We start from the raw sequence: 18,439 nt of genomic DNA, 5'->3' as shown, positions 1-18,439 counted from the left end.
AGTGGAGGGTCCTGGAGGCAGGGAGACCAGAGACCAGCGGCAGCTTCCAGGAGGGCAGAAGGGAGTGGGGAGGCGCGAGCAGAGGGAGAGTCCAGCTCGGTGGCCAGCAAGGGGCCCGCCCGTCCACCAGTCCCCAGGTGGTCGCCACTCACCGTGGATCCCAATCATGTGCTCCAGGATGAGGACTCTCTCCGCCAGGATCTTCAGGGCCTCCCGCAGCTGCTGGACCCCCTCGCCCTGCCGGGGAGGAAGCCACCAGGGTCAGGGCCGTCCCACCCCAGCGCACCTGTCATCGGAGCCCTCCCCATCCCCCCCTTCCCTCCTGTCACCGTCAACACAAATAACCATCATCCAAAATGTGCCAGGGGTGGGGTTCGAATTCTTGTTCACAGACAAGGAACCTGAAGCACAGAGAAGGTAACCAGCGTCCCTGTGGCCACACAGCTTGGAAGTGGCTGACGGGGCTTCACACCCAGACCTGCCTGCCTCCTGTCGGGCTCCTCCTGCTCCGAAAGCTGCCCGGCTGCTCCCCCTCCGTGCCCTTCCTTCCAGAAAATGCCCTGCTGCGGGCAGAGCACCTGGCACGGGCCCCCAGTGTGGGTGCTCTGCTGGTGTCCTTCCTGGAGCTGCCCACCTGTGAGCTCTCTGCCAACCAAACGTGCAGAGCAGGCCGGGGCGGCCACCCCGGCAAGAACAAGAGAAGGGGGAGCCGCCACTTCCCGGTGCCAGCGGCAGGGCGCGATGATGGCGAGGCCACATTCTGGGACCCGGCCGACACATGGGCAACAGACCTCGTGCATCAAGACTCCTGAATGAGCTGATTTACTGAGAAGACGGGTGTCAAGGCCACTTTGAAAAGAAAAGTGACGGTGAAGGGTCAAGGCCCTGTGCTGGGTCAGCAGCAAAATGGGTGCCTTTTGCTGGAATAACATGACAGCTCTGTCATGACATTCAGATTAATTTAGCTTAAAAAACAAAAGGAAACCAAAAAGCGTGCTACTGGGTTACAGGCGAGAAGTCTTCCTACGGGGAAGCCAAAGGCCATGAGAAGCCGCACACACTGTGGACAGTGTCTGGGATGGGAGTGTCCCCAGCGAGCAGCAGGGGTCCAGCCTCCTCTCTCAGGGAGCCAGCTAAGCCCCAAGTCCCTGGACCACAGGCTGCACTCTTAAGAAATGGGGAGGGGGGAGTCACGGTGACCTCTCAGTCTCCATCTGTGCTCACGCTCCTGCATGCACATCTTCCTCCCACTGCCTCCTGCACCCACCACGGCTGCTGTGGTTCCAGCCTCTTTCCATTTCTCCATTCCTGCATGTACCTTCCAAAGGTCCGCCCCAGCTCGTCCCTCCAGCCCAGCCCGCCTCCTGCAGCTGTCTGCCTCCAACGCCCACCTCCCACCTTGCCAGACTCTCCCCTGCTTGGAACCTCCCCAAGCTCGCTCACTTAAGGGGCTCTGGGTGCCCACCATGCTGGCGGGCCTGGCCAGCACTGACACAACCGGGGGACTCTTATTCCCAGCTTGCAAGGCCTCCCAGGTGGCCCCACTGCCCTTGCCCCCTTTATGCATCACCCTGGTCCCCAGCACCCCTCCCCATCCCAGAGGGCAGGGGGCCCCACAGCCACGCCCTTGCCCCATCTGTGTGCCCTGCCCGCCCCATCTTGCCCTGCCACCTTCCTGCTCCCATCCTCACTCCTTCATCCGCCTTGTCCCACTTCCACCAGCCACGCACCCATGTGCCCTTCAGTCCACCAGAGCCGTAACCCTGTGGGCGCATCCTGTCATGGGAGAGGATCCTGTCCCTGGAGAGGGACCCCACAGCGTGAAGCCTCCTTCAAGGAGGGGTCTTTTCTGCAGCCGGTGGCCCCTCCTGTCCTCTCCACGAGGGTCTCCTCCACCCTCCGCCCGAGCCAGTCACCCCTCCGTGCTCCCCCCACTGCAGCACCCTCGCACAGTGCCGCCAGCACTGCTTCTCGCGTCTGCCTCCCCCGATGGACGGGTCCCTGTCACCCCGTAGCCGCGCCGGCTCCGGCTCCGGCTGAGGGGCGTCGGCTCAGATCTGCTGGGAGGGAGGCAGAGGGGCCACGGCAGTTACCTCGGCGGCGGCTTTCTCCCCTTCCTCAGCCTTCCCACCAGGCTCGCCCTGGGAAGAAAGGCAGGCTGTCAACAACCAGGGGGGCGGCGGGTGTGGGGGACCCTCCCCAGCCTCGAGGGCAGACCGTGGGGGCCTCCAGGGAGTAGGGGGGGCAGCAGCCCGGGGCCCAGAGCTGGATGGGAAGTGCCCTGGGGACAGGGAGCAGCGGAGGGCAAGGCCTGGGTGTCCCTGCACAGCCTGGGGCTGTGGGGGAGTCAGTTCATGTCTTGGCTCTTCCAGGAGCAAGTCCCCTGCCTCTCTCGGGACTCTGCTGCCTCCGGGACTCTGCTGCCCTGTTTCTAAAATGGGGCCAGGAATATCAGCCTCACGGTGACACCTACGTGGCTACTTACTGCTGTGTGACCTTGAGCCGTTACTTTACCTCTCTGTGCCTTGGTTTTCTCATCTCTAAAAAGTGGGTAACAATAGTGCCTATCTCACAGAGCTATGAGGAGGATTAAATAAATCAATACCAATAGTGAGCTTAGACTGGAGCCTAAAAGTGTTGTGAAGGTGTTTACCGTTATTGTTATTTGCTACTAAACAAAGCCCGTGGCTTTGCAGGCTGACACTCCTGGGTTTAAATCTTGGCTCTACTGTTGCCTAGCTGTGTGACCTTGGCCAAGTTACTTAACCTCTCTGAGCCTTAGCTGCCAGTTCTGGCAAATGGGGAAAATAAAGCCTGGTCTCGCTGGGTCGCTGTGAAGCTTACAGACACTATGGATGAGGAGCACCTCCTCGGAGGCCAGCATACAGTAGGTGTTCAGCAAAGACCCATCCTTCCTCCCCCGCCCTGTGCCCTCCATGTAAGGCTTGGGCACGCAGTAGAAGGCGTGGCCTCCTTGGCCCTGGAGGCAGGAGTTGAGACTCAGATTCTTCGGAATTTAGAAGTGAGCTGTCTAAGACGCTTGCTTCTGGGAGGTTCAGAGAAGGGAGAGATCTGCAGGTCACACCACGCCTTAGCCGGGGGGTCTGGGCTCTGAGGTCTCCCCTCCCCAACCTGGGCATCTGGGACCGCAGTCCGGGGGCCCCTTTCTCTCGTTCGGCCCAGCCCAGCGTCGGGGGGACAAGGCCGTGCTCGGGGAGCCTGGGGGCTGAGGTCCGGCAAGGCGGCTGGGACAGACCCCCAGCCCCCGGTGCCTGGGAGCGGCCCACCCCCAGGGCCCACACTCACCGCCACTGTGGGCCCCGGCTCGGGCCGCTCTCCAGCCGGACCCTGCGGACAGCAGACAGAGCTTAGCCCGGGCCCAGCGCCAAGCCGCCCCGCCCCCCCGCCCCGGGCTCCGTGTCTGAAAGGAGGACCAAGGAGGATGGCCCGTCCCACGTCCCCTCCAGGAGCCTCGGCCGGGCCCTGGGAAGAGGCGCCTCTCATCTGCAAGATGGGGCCGCGCCAGGGAGGCCGATCGCTGGGGGAAGGAACGATGGCCTGCGCACCCCCGCGGAGAATGGCCCCCGGAATCGAGTGACAGCAACGGCCATCGAGACGGTCCCACCCCTGGACGCCCGTCAGTGCTGGGGCCCAGCCGGAAGGCCCCCGACCCCAGACCTGGATGTCCAGCCGTCCTCCAGCATCCCCACCCAGCAGACCAAAGGGGGAACTCCTGCTCCCCACGCTACACTCGCCCCCATTCCCCAGTCGCCCTTCTCAGACCAGCCCCAGGTCCTCCGGCCGCTCCAGCGCCCACCTAGGAGCTCGCCTCCCCTTCCCCTCACTCGCCAAATCGACTCCAGCAGCCAACCGTCAGCTCCACTTTCGCAACGTGTCACTCACTCTGCCACCTCCTTAATGCAGCTGGGGCTCCCTGCTCCACGTCTGCCCCCAACGTCCACTCTCCCCACAAAAGCCAGAGGGGTCTTTCATGACCCCTGAGAATCAGATCAAGGACTAACCTCCCTGACACTCCATGAGTCAGCCCCCTTCCCACTGGGACAAAAATCCACGCTTCCGCCCTGCAGGTTGGGCCCTGCCCACCTCACCTCATCTCTCCCCACACTCCCTCTACTCAGCGTGTTCCAGCCACTTCCCTGCCCCAGGGCCTTTGCACTCACTCCGCCCTCTACCCGGATCGCTCTTTCTTGGCATCTTTGCAGGGCTGCTCTTTCTGGTTCCTGGGGTCCAGCTGAAGCGTCACCTCCCTCCTCACATGTGTCACTCCCTCATGTCGCAGGAGGCCCCTTCCCAGTCACTCTCTCACGTGGCCTCCTTTAGTTCTCTCATGACACCTCCTTACTGTTCAATGTCGGCCTCCCCCCTTAGACTCTCAGCCCCCGGAGGCAGGGCTCCCTGCGGCCCTGCTCTTGTGCCCAGTACAGTGTCTGATGCAGCCGAGGTCCCAGGAGACATCTGCTGGGTGAACAGCGTTTAGGGAGGTTCTCCTAAGGGCCTGGCGTTTCCCATCTGGCATCTCCTTTACTCCTCACAGCAAGCCCACCCAGGAGGGATCTTTATCCTCATTTCACAGATGGGGAAACTGAGGCCCGGGGGGCAGTGGCCTGCTCAGGGTCACCCAGTTGGAAACTGGCAGAAATGGGCTTCAAACCCCGGTCTGTCTGTCCCACTCAGAGGAGAAAGTAGGGGCCACCTGGTCCTCCGTCACTGTCCCATCTCACTCCTATTTGATCCCTGTCTAAGGGACCCTGTCCCCAGTGCTCAGAGGCCTCGACCCCTCGGCTACGGAAGGAGACAGTGGCTGGGGCACCAGACTGGCCCCGCCGTCCACAGTGAAGCCACAGTCCAGTCCTCCCATGGGAGCAGTGGAGGCTGCTGGCCACTCCGACATTGTCAGTATGTGGGCTAACCTCGGAATCTCTCTCTTTCCTAACCTTGGAATCTCTCTCCATCCCTACACTGTGGGCCCTGGGGAGCCAGGGACAGGCCGGGCACCGCCTGGGTCCCTCTGGCATCCCAGCCCTGCCCACAGGCCCCCGGCTGTAGGGAGAGACCACAGCTAGGAGGGGAGGGGTCAGGATGCCAGCAGCCCAAAGACCCCTCATGTCGATGCCCGGTGCCACTCTCTAGAGGGGGCTGGACGAGCAGCTCGGATTCGTGACCCCTGAACCTCCTTGGAATCTCGCAGGCCTGGGCCCCCACAAACCAAACCCCTGAAGCCCTGAGGGTCTGCACAGCACCCAAGGCAGCCCTGGCTGCAGGGCCTGGGAGACTCTGGCAACAGACCACCTGGTGGGATGAGGCCACCCCAGATCGGCCCCTGCATCCTCGGCAAGGGCCAGAAGCAGCTGGAGAGAGCCTGAGAGGGGCCTGGAGCTGCCCAGGCCCTGCGGGACCCCCACTCTGTTCCCCTGCTGTGTGACTCCGGCAGGTGATGGAGCCTCTCTGAGCTTCCACTTCCCCGTGGCTGCTGGGATTAAATGATGGGATGCCCGAAAGCAGTGGGCACAGGAGGTGGGGGAAGGGCCAGGAACACCCACGTCCCTGGCTTTCCCTGTTGCCGTGGGCTCTGGACATCTGGAGGGCCTGACCGCACAGGGCTCCTGTGGCTGACAGATCTCCGCCACACCTCTCTCCCCAGGCTGCCCCCAGCTTCCCTGGGCCCCTCCATCCCTCCCCACAGTCCTGTCTCTGTCATTGTCATTCTCTTCCCCTTGCCCCCCCCCCCCCCCCCCCCCCGCCCCGGGGCCTGTGGCTGGCGGCTCAAGGGGCTAGGAGGGGACCATGCGGGCCTGGCCTCCCAGCTTCCCTGGCCAGCCCCCTGACTCAGAAGCAGAGCAGACCTGAGGGCCCCCTGCCCTGCAGCCCCCGCCCCACCCAAGGCCCTGCCGCCAGCCTGGTTGGTGGCACAGCCAGCGTCGCTCTATCTGTGCCGTGTGCCCCTTCCCACGCCTGTGCATCCCGCCAGCCCTTCTCCACGCTGCCTCCTCCGGGTGTGACACACGGGGGACAACGGGGAGCAGGTCAGGGTGGGGACACTGGTCCTCTGACAACCAGAACATCCGCTCTCGAGGGCTGGGCTATGGCCCCGGGGCCGGTCGTGTCCCAGGCTGGCGGTGCTCAGGGAACACTTGTCAGGCGACTAAAGGGATCAATGAATGTGGGGGACTGCCCAGGTCCCAGCGCCCACAGGTCAAGGCCCGGATCCACACCCCTCGCCATGTGGGGTCACCTCTCAGCACCCACCCCAGCCAAGCCGGAGCCCCAGGACAGCGGAGTCCCGGGTCTGGACAAGGCCCAGGGTGGGGGCTGCAGGAAGCTCTGTTTGGTAGGACATCCCCAAACCCCTCCCTTTTGGCCTCCGCAGGACGTCCTGGGCCGTCCTGCCCCTCGGGGGCGATTTTGCTCCCAGGCCCCAGGCGCCTGCACAGGCTGTTCCATCTGGCACCTTAGTTCTCTTTCGCTCCCTCTAACAACCCACGAGGGAGGCCCTGTGCCCCCCCGTCTTAGCAGCTGAGGAAGCCAGAGCCCAGAGAGGCTGCCTTTCCACCCAAAGTCACACAGCCAGAGAGGCAGAGCAAGCTGGCGTTCGAGGCCACCCAGGCAGGCTTTGGGGTGCCCCCTCCCACACAGGGAATTCTTGGAGGGAGGGGTGACAGGCTGGGGTGGCTGTCCTGTGATCCTGGCCTGGCCCCACCACACCCTCTGTGCGACCTTTGGCCTCCCCGGGTCTCAGCTCATCTAAGAAATGGGAGTGACGCCAACACCTCCCTGGCACGAGGGAGCAGGCAGCAAAGGGACACTGCCACTAATACAGCCAGGATCCCCGCCGACCTTCCTCCGGGCACCCCTGGCCCCACAGGGGACTGGCCCGGCGGCTGGTTCCTTCCTGAGCAACTCTTGCGGCTAAGAAGCTGGCTCCTCCTTTCCCGGGAGACAACGCCCCCCGTCCCCCTCAAAGGGGAAAGTCCTTACCTGGGATCCAGGCACACCTGGGGGTCCTGGGGGACCGAGTGGTCCAGGGGGACCTGTTGGCAGAGTCACAGGTGGTCTCAGGGCCCAGAGAAGCTGGGTCAGCTCAGGAGAGGCCCCTCCCCGCTCCCAGCCCAGCCTGCCTGGGTCTGTCTCCACTGGTGCAAACAGGGGGGTTTGATGAAGGAATGGTCAGGGGCGGGGGGCACGTGCTCCCCTGGCCTCCCCTGCCCCATCCCCGAGCTGAGACCCCGATCCTCCACCTCTTCTCTCCCTGCAGCCCCCACACCCCATACTGCTCCCCCTCCCAGGGCCTCATCCATGGGGCCGCGCTGCACCACCCCCACCCCGAGCCAGCCCAACCCCTGGCAGATCAATCGCGTCTGCCCCTCATCGGGACCTCAGACCTGAGCCCTCCGAGGCCATCCTCACCCGGGGTACTACAACCGCGTCCTGACCATCCACCCTCCTTGTGGCCACCCAGAGCCACCTTCCAGTTAGGTCCCTCTCAGCCCAGCCCACTCCACCCTCATTCCCTAGATGCCCTTCCAGAAGTTTCCTCTGCTTCTGCGCCTGTGCCAGCACTGTTCCTTCCTCCTGGAGCTTCTCCATTCCCTCCAGATCCCGGCAAACTCTTTCCTACTAGTCTCAGGCTGAGCATCACCTCCTCCAGGAAGCCCTCCTACTCCCTCCTCCCTCTAGACACATCCCTGACGTGGACCAGCCGCTGCGCACGGCCTCTGTCAGATTCCCTGTCTGGAAACTGGGGCACGGCCCAGGGAGCGCCCAGGGGGTCAGGCTGGTGACTGAACTTCCCACACGTCTGGAAGCGTGAGGCCTTGTCCCCAGGCGCCAGCATAGGCCTGTGCCTCCCGGGCTGCAGGGAGCCCCCTGCTGTGCCCGCGTGCCCCCACGCCTGGCAAGGACCCACAGGGAGGGGCACAGATCTGAACGTGGTCTGGTTAAAAACAAACGCCCTCCCTCCAGTCGGAGCAGATGACCTCACGGTCCCCAGGTCCCCTCCGAGCTCATGCCCTTGCCTCCTCCAGCCTTTGCTCCACTGCCACCGTCGAAACAAGGCCAGGAGCCTGGAACACCGCCGAGCAGCGGGGACGGGGACGTGCTCAGGAACACGCGGAAGGCACCCTGCGGAGGCCATGGGCCCCACCCAGCCCTCGCGCCCCTCGGCCCAGGCCACCCCAGGAGGGGCACCCCGTCCAGGCCAGCCTGTGTGCTTACCTGGAGGACCTGGGGGGCCCCGGGGCCCCGGGACGCCTGCCAGCACGGTGTCCACAGCAGCAGAGGCCAGCTGCGCGTCCCCATCTGTGGTAAGAGCAGAGCCGCCTGTGACTGGCAGGCAGAGCCCAGGGCTGGGGGCTGGGCCAGGGCGGCCCCGACCCACCCCGCTGGGCCTCACAGCAGCCCCGGCACGCGGACACGGATGCTCTCACTGCTCAGAAGAGCAAGGGAGCCCGGGTCAAAGGGCAGGGGAGCCTGATGGTCTTCCTATCAAGACAAATTCCCTCCTGAACATTCCAGGCCCTTGGGCTCTGGCCCCACCCCGCTCACTGCTGGAAAGGCTGGCACTCTCTTCCAGGCTCCACCCCACATGCTCGTTCTGATGCACCCTGCTGGCTCATTCCTTCGGGGCCTCCACCTCCAGGAAGCCTGCCTGCCCACTCCTCTCAGCCACAGGGCCCTGGCCTGCCTCCCTCACGCCTGGGCAGTGGTGAGGCCTGGCTAATGGCTCCTCTCATCCAGGGCAGCCCCATGTGACTTCGCCTTGCCCCATCCCACAGCCAGGCCCAGAGCGGCCAGGCTCAGGGAATGTCTGGGATGGGGGTGGTCACCTCCGCCCCTCCCTCACACACCCGGACTCTCCTTCCACGGGCCACACAGCAGGTGGTCCTCCTGTGGGCGCTCAGTCCCCACTGGCTGCCTCCACTGCTTGGGGCCTCCCCACTCTTTCCAAACACTCACACCGCAGCCCTGCAGGATGGCCGCCCTGTGTCAGGAACCCCAGGGCTGGGGGAAGGAGGGTCCCATCTGAGGAGGGCTCCGGGCACTGGAGGTGGCAGAGGCAGGGCGTGGTGCCCAGGCCAGGGCAGGCTAGAACCTTCCTGCGGCTCCTCGTGGTCCGGGATGCGGCTGCTGGACTCGGAGACCCACGCGGGCCTCGCAAACACCCTCTGCTCTCTCCCTGCCCAGGTGCATCGCTGAGCCCACCACGCGTGAGGAAGCTGGGTCTTCAGGGCTAACACTCGCTCCAGAAGGCCCCTGAGAGCTGAGCCCCTCCCCAGGCCCTGCCGCACCCACCGGCGCAGCCCAGGACGCCCACGTGCCCAGGAATGAGTTGCTCCCTTCCGGGGCAGGCACTGGCTGGGGGCTGGTTTTCAGCTCCAGAGCAACTCCATCAGGGAGTAGTACCACCCCAACTTTACAGATAGGGAAACTGAGGCTCGGAGGACAGTGCAATTCAGGTCCAGGGTTTAACGCTCAGCTGAGGCCTGTGCTACCTGGGGGGACAGAAGCAGCCGCAGAAAGGGGGCTGGGTTTCTCTGACAGCTGACAAGGAGGTCCCCACCCCCCACGGAGCCTGGGACATCACCCACCCCTCCTGACGGCACCTGGGATGTCACCCACACATCCCCGAAGCACCCAGGACGTCACCCCCCACCCCCATGGTGCCCGGACGTCACCCACCTGCCCCCACGGCAACTGGGACGTCACCCACCCATCCCCCCATGGTGCCTGGGACGTCACCCACCTGTCCCCACAGCAGCTGGGACGTCATCCACCCAGCCTCTCTTCTCAGAATTTAAAGTCAACCCTGTCACTTGCTTCTTAAAACCCTCCCCTGATTTCCCAGGGCATTTAACAAAAACAGTGCCCCTCTGCCCACCCGCACCCCGCCACCTTCCTGTCCCTGTGCCCTGAGTGTGGCGGATGGTCCCATGTGCCAAGGCCCCTCCTGCACAGGCTGTGGCCCCCAGGGCAGGCGTCTGTCTCTTGCTCCTCGATGAGTCCCCAGTGTGTGCGACACATAGTAGGTGCCCAATCAACACTTGTGGAGTGACCTACAGCGAGGGGACTTGTAAGGAGCAGATGCCATAATGGATGACCTGGGGGCGCTGCCGTCACCAGGCGGGGAAACCGAGGCTGGGCCAGAGAACAGAGTGATCTTTGGGGGTCAGGACCCAGGGGCGGGAGCTCCAGGCATGGACAGGCCGCACTGGGGCCGAGAGCAGGGTTGGGGGCCAGCATCAGCCCCCAGGGGACCCCTGCCCGCCTGGCTCCCCAGCCGACGCCCTGCTCCCTGACGTCCGCTTCCCGGGTCCCTAGGGGAGGCTGATCCCCCAGGCATGACACTCACTGTCCTTGTCGGTGGGCGGCTGCAGGGAGTAGAGGACGCCTTGGGGGCCACCTGGAGGGAGGCCAGGGCTGCCTGCCGGGCCAGGGGGGCCAGGGGGGCCAGGGCGCCCCATCTCTCCAGGAAGCCCGCGGGGCCCTGGCGGCCCCAAGAGGCCTGTGGGGGAGAAGAGGAGTCACATGAGGCCCGGGCCTGGCCGCTGACATCACAGATGGGAGCAGGCCCATCCAAAGGACGGGTTGGGGGGCCAGAGTCAGTGGGGGCGTCTAGATCACCGTCTCCCCGGAGGGCTGTCCTGGGATGTGAGTGACACGGCTTCCCCTCCCCGGCCAGGGCAGAGGGCACAGCGGGGCGCTGGTGGGAGTGAGGGGGGGCTAGGAACCAGCGAGGCTCTGCTCAGACGCCGTCTGCCCCTCCAGGGGCCTCAGCTCTGGGGCAGGGGTCCCGAGGGTGGCGGTCAGCCTGGGCCAGCCCTGTGCCTGCCCTGACAGGACCCGTACCTCCCCTGCTCTCTGGAGGTGTCGTTAAAATGGCTGGGAACAACCGCCAGCCCCCCATGGCCTCACCCCACGCCAGCACCCACGGTCCCAGAGCCTTCTCTTCTCCCTGCAGCCCACAGTGAGCCCCGGCCCTAAGGCGCTTGGGATGGGGCAGCCATGGGGATGCTGGAGGGAGGAAGTGAGGCTGGAGCCCCCCAAGATGGCGGCCATTAACCCCAGCAAGATCCGGGGTACACAGGATGCCTGCTCAGATAGGGGAGAAACACCCCCCGGCCGAGGGGACAAAGTCAGGTAGGGGGTCCTTACCCGGAGGCCCCGCTGGGCCCTTCTCTCCCGCCTGGCCCCGGTCACCTTTGGAGCCTGGGGGGCCTGCAGGCCCTGGTGGTCCCGTCTGCCCTGGGGGCCCTGGGGAGAGAATGAGGGGAGGCCTGAGGACACTGTGGGCCAAGCTGCCTCTGGTGGCTCCAGGCCTGACCACCTGGGCTGTCCGGCCAGACCTGCTCCAGGAGCCGGGACCCCCGTCGGCTCGCTCGGTCATTACAGTTTACAAATCACTTTTGTACCTATTAACTTCCGTGATCTCAGGAGCTACTTTTGTCCCACTTGACAGGTGGGGAAACTGAGGCTCGGAGAGGGGTGGTCCGTTGCTCAGGCTCGCAGAGCCAGGCTGCAGGTGACTCAGGCTCCTCCCTCCACGACCTACCGTCTCCCTGCTCGGGGTCTGGAACTGGGCTTGTGGCAAAGAGCTCTCCAGTAAGGCCTCCTCGGAGCCCCGGGTGGCCCTGGAGGACACGCCTGCCCAGCGTCCCAGCCCCGGGGTCTACAGGCCCCCAGGGTGGCCGGGAGTGGCGGGGGCCGGCCCCTCTCCCTCTGGAATGCCTAGAGAGGATGCCCAGGAAGCCTCGCTGAACCGAGGGAGGGACCTGTGCTGGCTCCGCGGGCCCCTCCTGCTCCCACCGCCTGACTGTGGTCCTGCAATAAGGGTTCGACCTTGGCCTTGACCCAGGCTGCTGTTTTCTGCTCTCAGGAGGTCCAGGCGCTGGGGTGTCACCATTTGTAGGGATTGTGCCCCACCTGGTGGCCACTTCTTGGAACTGCACCTCCCCGGGGTGGGGGGGGGGGGGGGGCGGCGGGAACCCAGAGCCTCTCCCAGCCTCCCACCAGCGGGTTTGGGGCCTGGGGCCTCAGGGACGGGAAGGTTCCTTCCTCCCCAGTTCCAGAGGAAGGATCTGAAGAACATGGGCATGGGGCAGCCCCTGGGGGTGAGATCTTGGGGACAGCGGCTAGAGAAGTGGGCCTGGGGGCCCAGGGAGAGATGCTCCCCGCGCCCCCAGCCCCCAGCCTCTTGGAAGAGTGCAGAATATCTGCTCCTCCCCCAGTACCAGGACTGGCCTGTGGAGGGCAGCTCCCCCACAGCCGGGGGTCTCCCTCGTGCTCTTTTCCCTCTGCTGGCCGGGCCAGACAGGCACAGATAGGAAACATGCAGAGGAGGCAGGGAGGGGCCGGGCGCGTGCTCAGAGCTGAGACAGGGCAGGGGTGCTAATATGCTGTGGGCTCGACTGGGAGCCAGGAGGGGAGGGAGGTGTCACCTGCAAAGGGCTCTCGTGGGGCTGACAATCATGGAGAGAAAATGCCCCTGGATCCCTGGGTGACCCCCACTCTGAACCTCAGTTTTCTCCTCTGTAACCCCCAGCTTTAGTGGAATGATTAGAAATGAGATCCGTACAGCCAGGGGTGACATAAAAGTATTTAATAACTGGCACAACATGGACACTGACCAGTGAAAAGCGACATCAGCCTTAACCCCGAGTTCAGCCATTGTGACAGGTGCCAGCCAACCATCTGCCCAGGGTAAGCGCCTGGCACAAGGCAGGCCTTCAACAATCTTAACGACTATTATTACAATTATTATTACTATTCTACCATCCTAGAGAGCAGAGCCCAGGGGATAGAAGCTGCAGAGAGTAAACATTTACCCTGATTTTGCAATGTGGCCGGAAGGGAGAAAACAGGATGGCAGGTGTCCTCTGACTATAGTTAGAGGTCAACAAGGAACCCCCAGAAGGTGGTGGGAGGCAGTCACTCCCCGTAAGATGGAGCCGAGCAAGGTTGGGGCTGGGCTGGGGGCCTAAGTGTAGAGCTAAGGGGCAGCAGGGTAGACAACGAGGACAGTAGCTGAACTGGGAGGCAATAAGGAATGGTGAGGCCTGCGGCAAACTGCAGAGCTTGGACAGAATCTGTGGGGCAGCCGTAACTAGACTGCAGTGAATTGTTTCCATGAGGGACTGCCAGCCCCAATGGCCAGAACTTCCATTTTCCTAAGAGAAGCTAAAAAATCCTGATATTCATGTGAAAACCTCCAGTTTTTAAATGTTAGTTTAATTTTTCTAGATGCCACGTGGGCGTATGTGACCCAGAGGGCCTACCCTGCGACCTACTGGTGGAGGTCCTGGGAGGCCATGCCTGGGCCCTCCCCTGCAGGCCTCACTCACCGGCTGGGCCTGTGGGTCTTCTCCTTTGGGGCCCCGGGTGGGCGAGGGGGATGGCATCTGGGAGGAAATCCTCGTTCCAGGGCGGTGGGCTGCTCTGGGGCACCGGCAGGTCGTTGTCCGGGCCTGAGGGCCGTTCTGCAGCTTCCAGCAGGAGAACCTGGGCAGGAGAAGGGCAGAGGGTCAGGCCAGTCACATGCTCGCAGAGTCCCTGAACTTCTCTCCGGAGTGGCCGCCACTGGGATTGGAGACCTGTGGCCGTCGGGGAACGACCCCGGTCACCCCACTTCACTGGTCCTCCCAGGGCGGCGCTGGGGGCACTTGTCCCTGACATTGCCCAGCTCAGGGCACAAACAAGGTGGTCAGGAAATGTCTGTGGACAGATGGAAGGAGGGAGGGAGGAAGGAAGGAAGGAAGGAAAGAAAGAAAAAAAGGGAGGAAGAAAGCGCCCAGCTTGGCGCATGATCTTTAGGGGAGCTCCAGGAAAACGGAAGGTGGTCGTGGTCACCCAGGGCCTGGAAGGCAGCCATGTCCTCTCCCCTTGAGGGACGCAGGGGCCAGAGACCAGGAAGGCCCCAGGGGACCGTCTCCCAGATTCAGGTGAACTGGGAGCCGGAGGGAGGCCCCCGCGAGTCCCTGCTGCCCCCGAAGAGGCCGCCAGGGGGCGCTGCAGGCCCGGGATCCGCGCGGGCGCCGGCAGGTGCGAGAGCCAGGGGCGCCCCCAACCCGGGCAGAGGGTGCCCGGGTCCCTGTCACGTGGAGCCCGGCTTCCTGCTCCCACCCTCTGTGTCCCTGGTCTCAGCCCCCCCGATCTGCCGACCGGGAGGAAGAAGTCGGGGTCTCGGGGTCCCGCCCCACACCCCCCGCCTCGGGAGCCGGGCCCCTGCGTCCTGCTGGATTCCCGGAATCCGCCCCCACTTCGCGGAGGGTCAGGGCCCTGCACGTGGCCTCCCCCGGTGCCCCCGCGCTCAGGCCACAGCCGGTGCCCAGGCCTGCGGCAGCCCCCCAACCCCCGCCTGCCCCTCCCCCGCCTGCAGCAGGGGGCGTCAGCCCGCCCCGCCCCCTCCTGAGCCCCTGGAAGCGGCTGAGGCTCTGAGTGCCCCCTCCGCTGGCCCTCTGCAGAAGGGGGCCACGCCCTCCTGTGTGTCCCTCAGCCCCTGCACCACCACTTTGTGCCACCAGCCCTGCCCTGGGGAGAAGGGACCACGACGGGGCGCGCGCCCTCCTTGCTGCTGGTCCCCAGAGCCCGGCTGGCGTTAAGTGCCACGTGGTGGGGAGGCTAGGGCCCTGGTGCGACACAGGCCAGTCTGGACCCTGGTTCTCCCCCGAGGTGGTCCCTGCGGGACCTGTGCGAGCGTCATGACCTCTGTGGGCCTCAGTTTCCCCCTCAGCAAAATGGGAGGAGCGTGCAGCCCACGCGCACCCTGGTTAGTCCGCCGCTGCTGGGGGGTCACGGGGACAGACGGCTGCCCGCACAGCCCCCGGGTCTGGGCTGCGCTGAGGATTCGTGGGTCCCTCTGGGCACCCCCGCCCCCCACTCTGCAGTGTCCCTGGGCCTGCGTGACAGAGTCTCCCAGGATCCTTGGGAACACGTGCCACCCCTGCACCAGGTCTCAGGGCCTCCATCTGTGTTGGCTGAGGGGGCTCCTGTGCCGTGAGGCTCTGGTGACGCCCAAGCCACGTCTCTGGGCCCCTCCCTTCCGGTCCTCACAAAGGCCCATGAGGCAGGAAGGGTCCCTGCGGCCACATCACAGGTGAAGCCAAATTAGAGGCTCAGAGACTGTAAGTGACTTGTCCAAGGTCACCCAGGAAGTAGGTGGTGGGGCATGGGCCCCATGTGATGCCTCGTCCACCTCGTCACGGCTTGGCCACCACTTTGTCCTCAGCAGAGCTTCTCGGAGGCACAGAGAAGGGGAGCGGCTGGCTCAGATCACAGAGCAGCTTGGGGTGGAACCCCGTCTCCTGACCCCGGGAACCCCCACAAAGAGGAGAGGGTGTCCCTTCCTGCCCCAACCGCCCAGTGTCCACTGGAAGCTGACCAGCCTCGCCAAGGTTGGGGGCTTCCGGGCAGCGGAGGAGTTGGCGAGGGGGGCAAGGAGACTCGGCTGCGGGGGCAGGTGATGGGGGACGCCAGGCAGTGGGCGTGGGGACGGGGTGAGAACCGTCGGGACTGGTGCCCGGGGCTGGGGGACAGGAGGGCGGGTGAAGGCAGGAGCGGCTCCCCCGTTTCAGGCCTGGCTCTGGGGACGGTGGGATTGCTGCCAGTCAAACTGGGGCACAAGAGAGGGCAGGTGTGGGGCTGACAGTGACCAGTGTGGGGTCGCGTTGAGTTGCAGTGTCTTGGGGGACCTCCAGATGGACATACCTAACAGGGAGTAGCAGGGGTGGGGCAGTTTGGAGGGGGAGGGGCCCCCACCGGGGCTCCCGGGGTTGACCCCCAGTGTTCGTTCCTGGCAGGGCTCAAGAACCCCCATAGGGGACCTGCCACCTGCAGCCCGGCCCCCGCACAAAAGGCCTGGCTCACTCCTTCCTGGGCCACCTCCCATGCAGACACCAGGTCCACAGAGCCCACGGCCCCAGGCAGAGGGGCGCTGGCCACGGCTAAGTTAGCCTCAGGCCCCGCCGGAGTCCAAGCCCCCTGGCCAGGCCGTGGCCAACGTCCCAGAGCGACAGGCCCCACCCTGGCAGCATGAGCTCACCAGGCTTGGCAGCAGTGGGCGTGAGGACTCAGCCCAAGAAAACCAGACATGGCCGGCCTTCGGGGGCAGTGGCCCCAGTGATGTCATCGTGGCCTGGCTGATTGGCCGGAATGCTGCCCCCCTGCACCAGAGACCAGCTGAACTCAGCGGCTCCTGTGACCCTCACGTGGGGGAACTGCCTGCGTGTGGTCCCTGAAACCAGCGTGTAAACTCAGGGGGGAGAGAGGAAGGAAGGCAGGATGCTTTCCCCAGCTGGCCTCCCACCCCACTGCCCCCAGCAGCCAGGCCCGCCTGTCCTAGGGAAAGAGGGGGGCAGGAACGCTACATCAGCTCCTAAGTCTGGGTCCTATGGCAACTCGGGCACCCGTGGGGAGTGAAGATGGAGCAGACCCTGATGGTTGCCTGGTCACCAACTGCCCCTCTCCCCTGGCTCCAGAACCCCCTCTTGTATGTCTGTGGGTGTGCCCCAGAGGAGGAATCCTGATTGGCCAGGTACTCATTTTCCCAGCTCCCTTGCAACTACGAGGTGGGCATATAGCCCAGTGCTGGCCAATGAGTCTGCTGGGGTGTTTTCCCTCACTCTAGTTCCTGCCTTTGAGGAAGTGTGAGGATGTGATGCCTTGAGCTGCAGCAGCCACTTTGTAACCATGAGGCACTGACCATGAGGACAAAAGCCAATTCACTAAGGAGCTGGAGGGGAAGGCTCCTGAATAACTTGGGTTCTTGAGTCACCAAACCAATCCAAAGACCACCTACTCCTGGACTCTTTGTTAAACAAACAATAAGTGTCCTTAAGGAATACACTGTCATTAGCTAGGTTTCTGTTACTTGCAGCTGAATGCCTCCTTCCTGACAAACCAAAACAGGCTTCTTGTCTGAGGGAGCAGAAGGCTGTTTCCAGGCCTCTGTGTTGCTGCTCTCTCATGCCAGCTGCCTCGTTTCTGGCTCCCCGTCTGGGTTCTCCCTGCCTGGCTCTGCTGTCACCCTCCTGATCCAGCCTCTGGCCTGGCTGACCCCAGCTCCACCTTCTCTCTGACCCCTGCAGGCTCGCCTGGCCTTGGCGCAGCCCCAGGGTTGCTGGGCTGTCCTGACCACCAGCCTGGCTTGTGTCCCCTCCCTCTCCAGGCCGCTGCCTTTCAGTGCCCTCTGGCCCAGGCCAGCGAAACTCCCAGTGGCCCTGTATCCTCGGGGGACAGGGACATGGAGCAGGCAGCTGGAAGGTGGCCCAGGCAAGACACGGGAGCTGAGCCAAGAGCCTGCCAGCCCTCCCTGGAATCCAGAAGGAGGGTAGGCAGCTGAGAGGGGCTCCCCACAGGAGGGGCAGGCAGCCACCTCCCCAGACTCAAGCTGCGCCCACTACTCCCCACCCAAGAGCGCCCTGAGCTGGCCCTTGTGCACGAGCCTCGGAAGGACCCAGCAAGGGGCAGGGAAGTGACGTCTTCCGTGTCCATTTTACAGGGCAGCAGAATGAGGCCGAGCTGAGAAGGGAGCTGCCAAGCCAGGGCTATTTATTGCCAGGCCGGGCATCCTCGTTCTGCTTCCTCCAGCACATCCTGCTGTCCCTCCCTCCCTCCCCTGATGTCCACAGAGGGGTCACAACCCTCACCCTCAGCCACCAAGGTGCCACCGAGCCAGCCCTGCGCCCAGCTGCGATGCCGGGGCTGCGCCGGCAGGAGTGTCAGGGCCGAGAGGACCAGGGGCTGGGATGGCTCATGGCAGGAGGGCACAGGCACAGGCCAGGTGGGCGGGGACAGCTGGCGTTAACAGTGGAGGAGCTGTGACTTGACACCCCGAGGCGCTGGGTGGGGCCAGGGCTGGCTGTCGGGGCTGCTCTGCCAAACCACACAGCCGCTTTGGGGGCCTAGGAAATGTCTGGCTGGCTGGCCCGGGGATCCCCCTTTCCTAAACTCTTAGGTGCCAGAAGCTCACCCCAGCACCCTCCCTGCACCCACTCCCGTCCCAGGGCTGCCCCAGCCCTGGCTTGGCCCACGTGGCAGCATCTGCTCCCTTTCGCCCCCACCCCCAGGGAGCCACTACCCCAAGGAGGGCCCAGGTCCTCCATCCCCGGCCCGTGCCCAGGACCCCCAGCCAGCAGCAGGGGTCCAGGACGGGGAGGCCATTCACACCCTGGGGCTCCTCGTGCCATGCGCTCCACACGGACGCCTCCCACACACTTGTGTCTTCAGCTGTAAGATGGGGACAGTGATGTGGCATAGATGGTAACACGGACCCTCACACTTGTCGGGCACTGGACCTCTTCCAAAGCCAGGTCCCACCACCATGTCCCCTGCGGCCCCCAGCTGCCCTGCGAGGCTGGTCCTCTCATCCACTCCACGGGGGAGGAGCTGGGAGCTCGGCGAGAGCCACCAGCTGGTGGAGGGTGGTCCC

At 64.5% G+C, this 18,439-nt stretch overlaps 1 protein-coding gene across 3 annotated transcripts in view; it reads right to left on the bottom strand.

Annotated features, from left to right (window-relative positions):
• Nucleotides 1-18,439, bottom strand: part of COL26A1 (collagen type XXVI alpha 1 chain) — a 159,069-nt gene that overhangs the window by 2,422 nt on the left and 138,208 nt on the right. For 2 of the 3 annotated variants that reach the window (XM_044747325.2, XM_044747326.2), the window contains exons 5-12: nt 13,356-13,512; nt 11,170-11,268; nt 10,367-10,519; nt 8,233-8,316; nt 6,997-7,049; nt 3,307-3,348; nt 2,094-2,141; nt 153-237 (exon numbers count right to left, since the gene is read on the bottom strand). In XM_044747325.2, coding sequence (XP_044603260.1) covers nt 153-237; nt 2,094-2,141; nt 3,307-3,348; nt 6,997-7,049; nt 8,233-8,316; nt 10,367-10,519; nt 11,170-11,268; nt 13,356-13,512 — 721 coding nt within the window. The remainder of the gene's footprint in view (nt 1-152; nt 238-2,093; nt 2,142-3,306; nt 3,349-6,996; nt 7,050-8,232; nt 8,317-10,366; nt 10,520-11,169; nt 11,269-13,355; nt 13,513-18,439) is intronic. The other variant, XM_044747328.2, reaches the window with a different exon arrangement.

This window comes from Equus asinus, chromosome 14 (genome assembly GCF_041296235.1).
Source record: "Equus asinus isolate D_3611 breed Donkey chromosome 14, EquAss-T2T_v2, whole genome shotgun sequence".
Lineage (NCBI taxonomy): Eukaryota > Metazoa > Chordata > Mammalia > Perissodactyla > Equidae > Equus > Equus asinus.
Note: the sequence above shows the minus strand (reverse complement) of the source record. Positions and strands in the feature narration are given on the sequence as shown.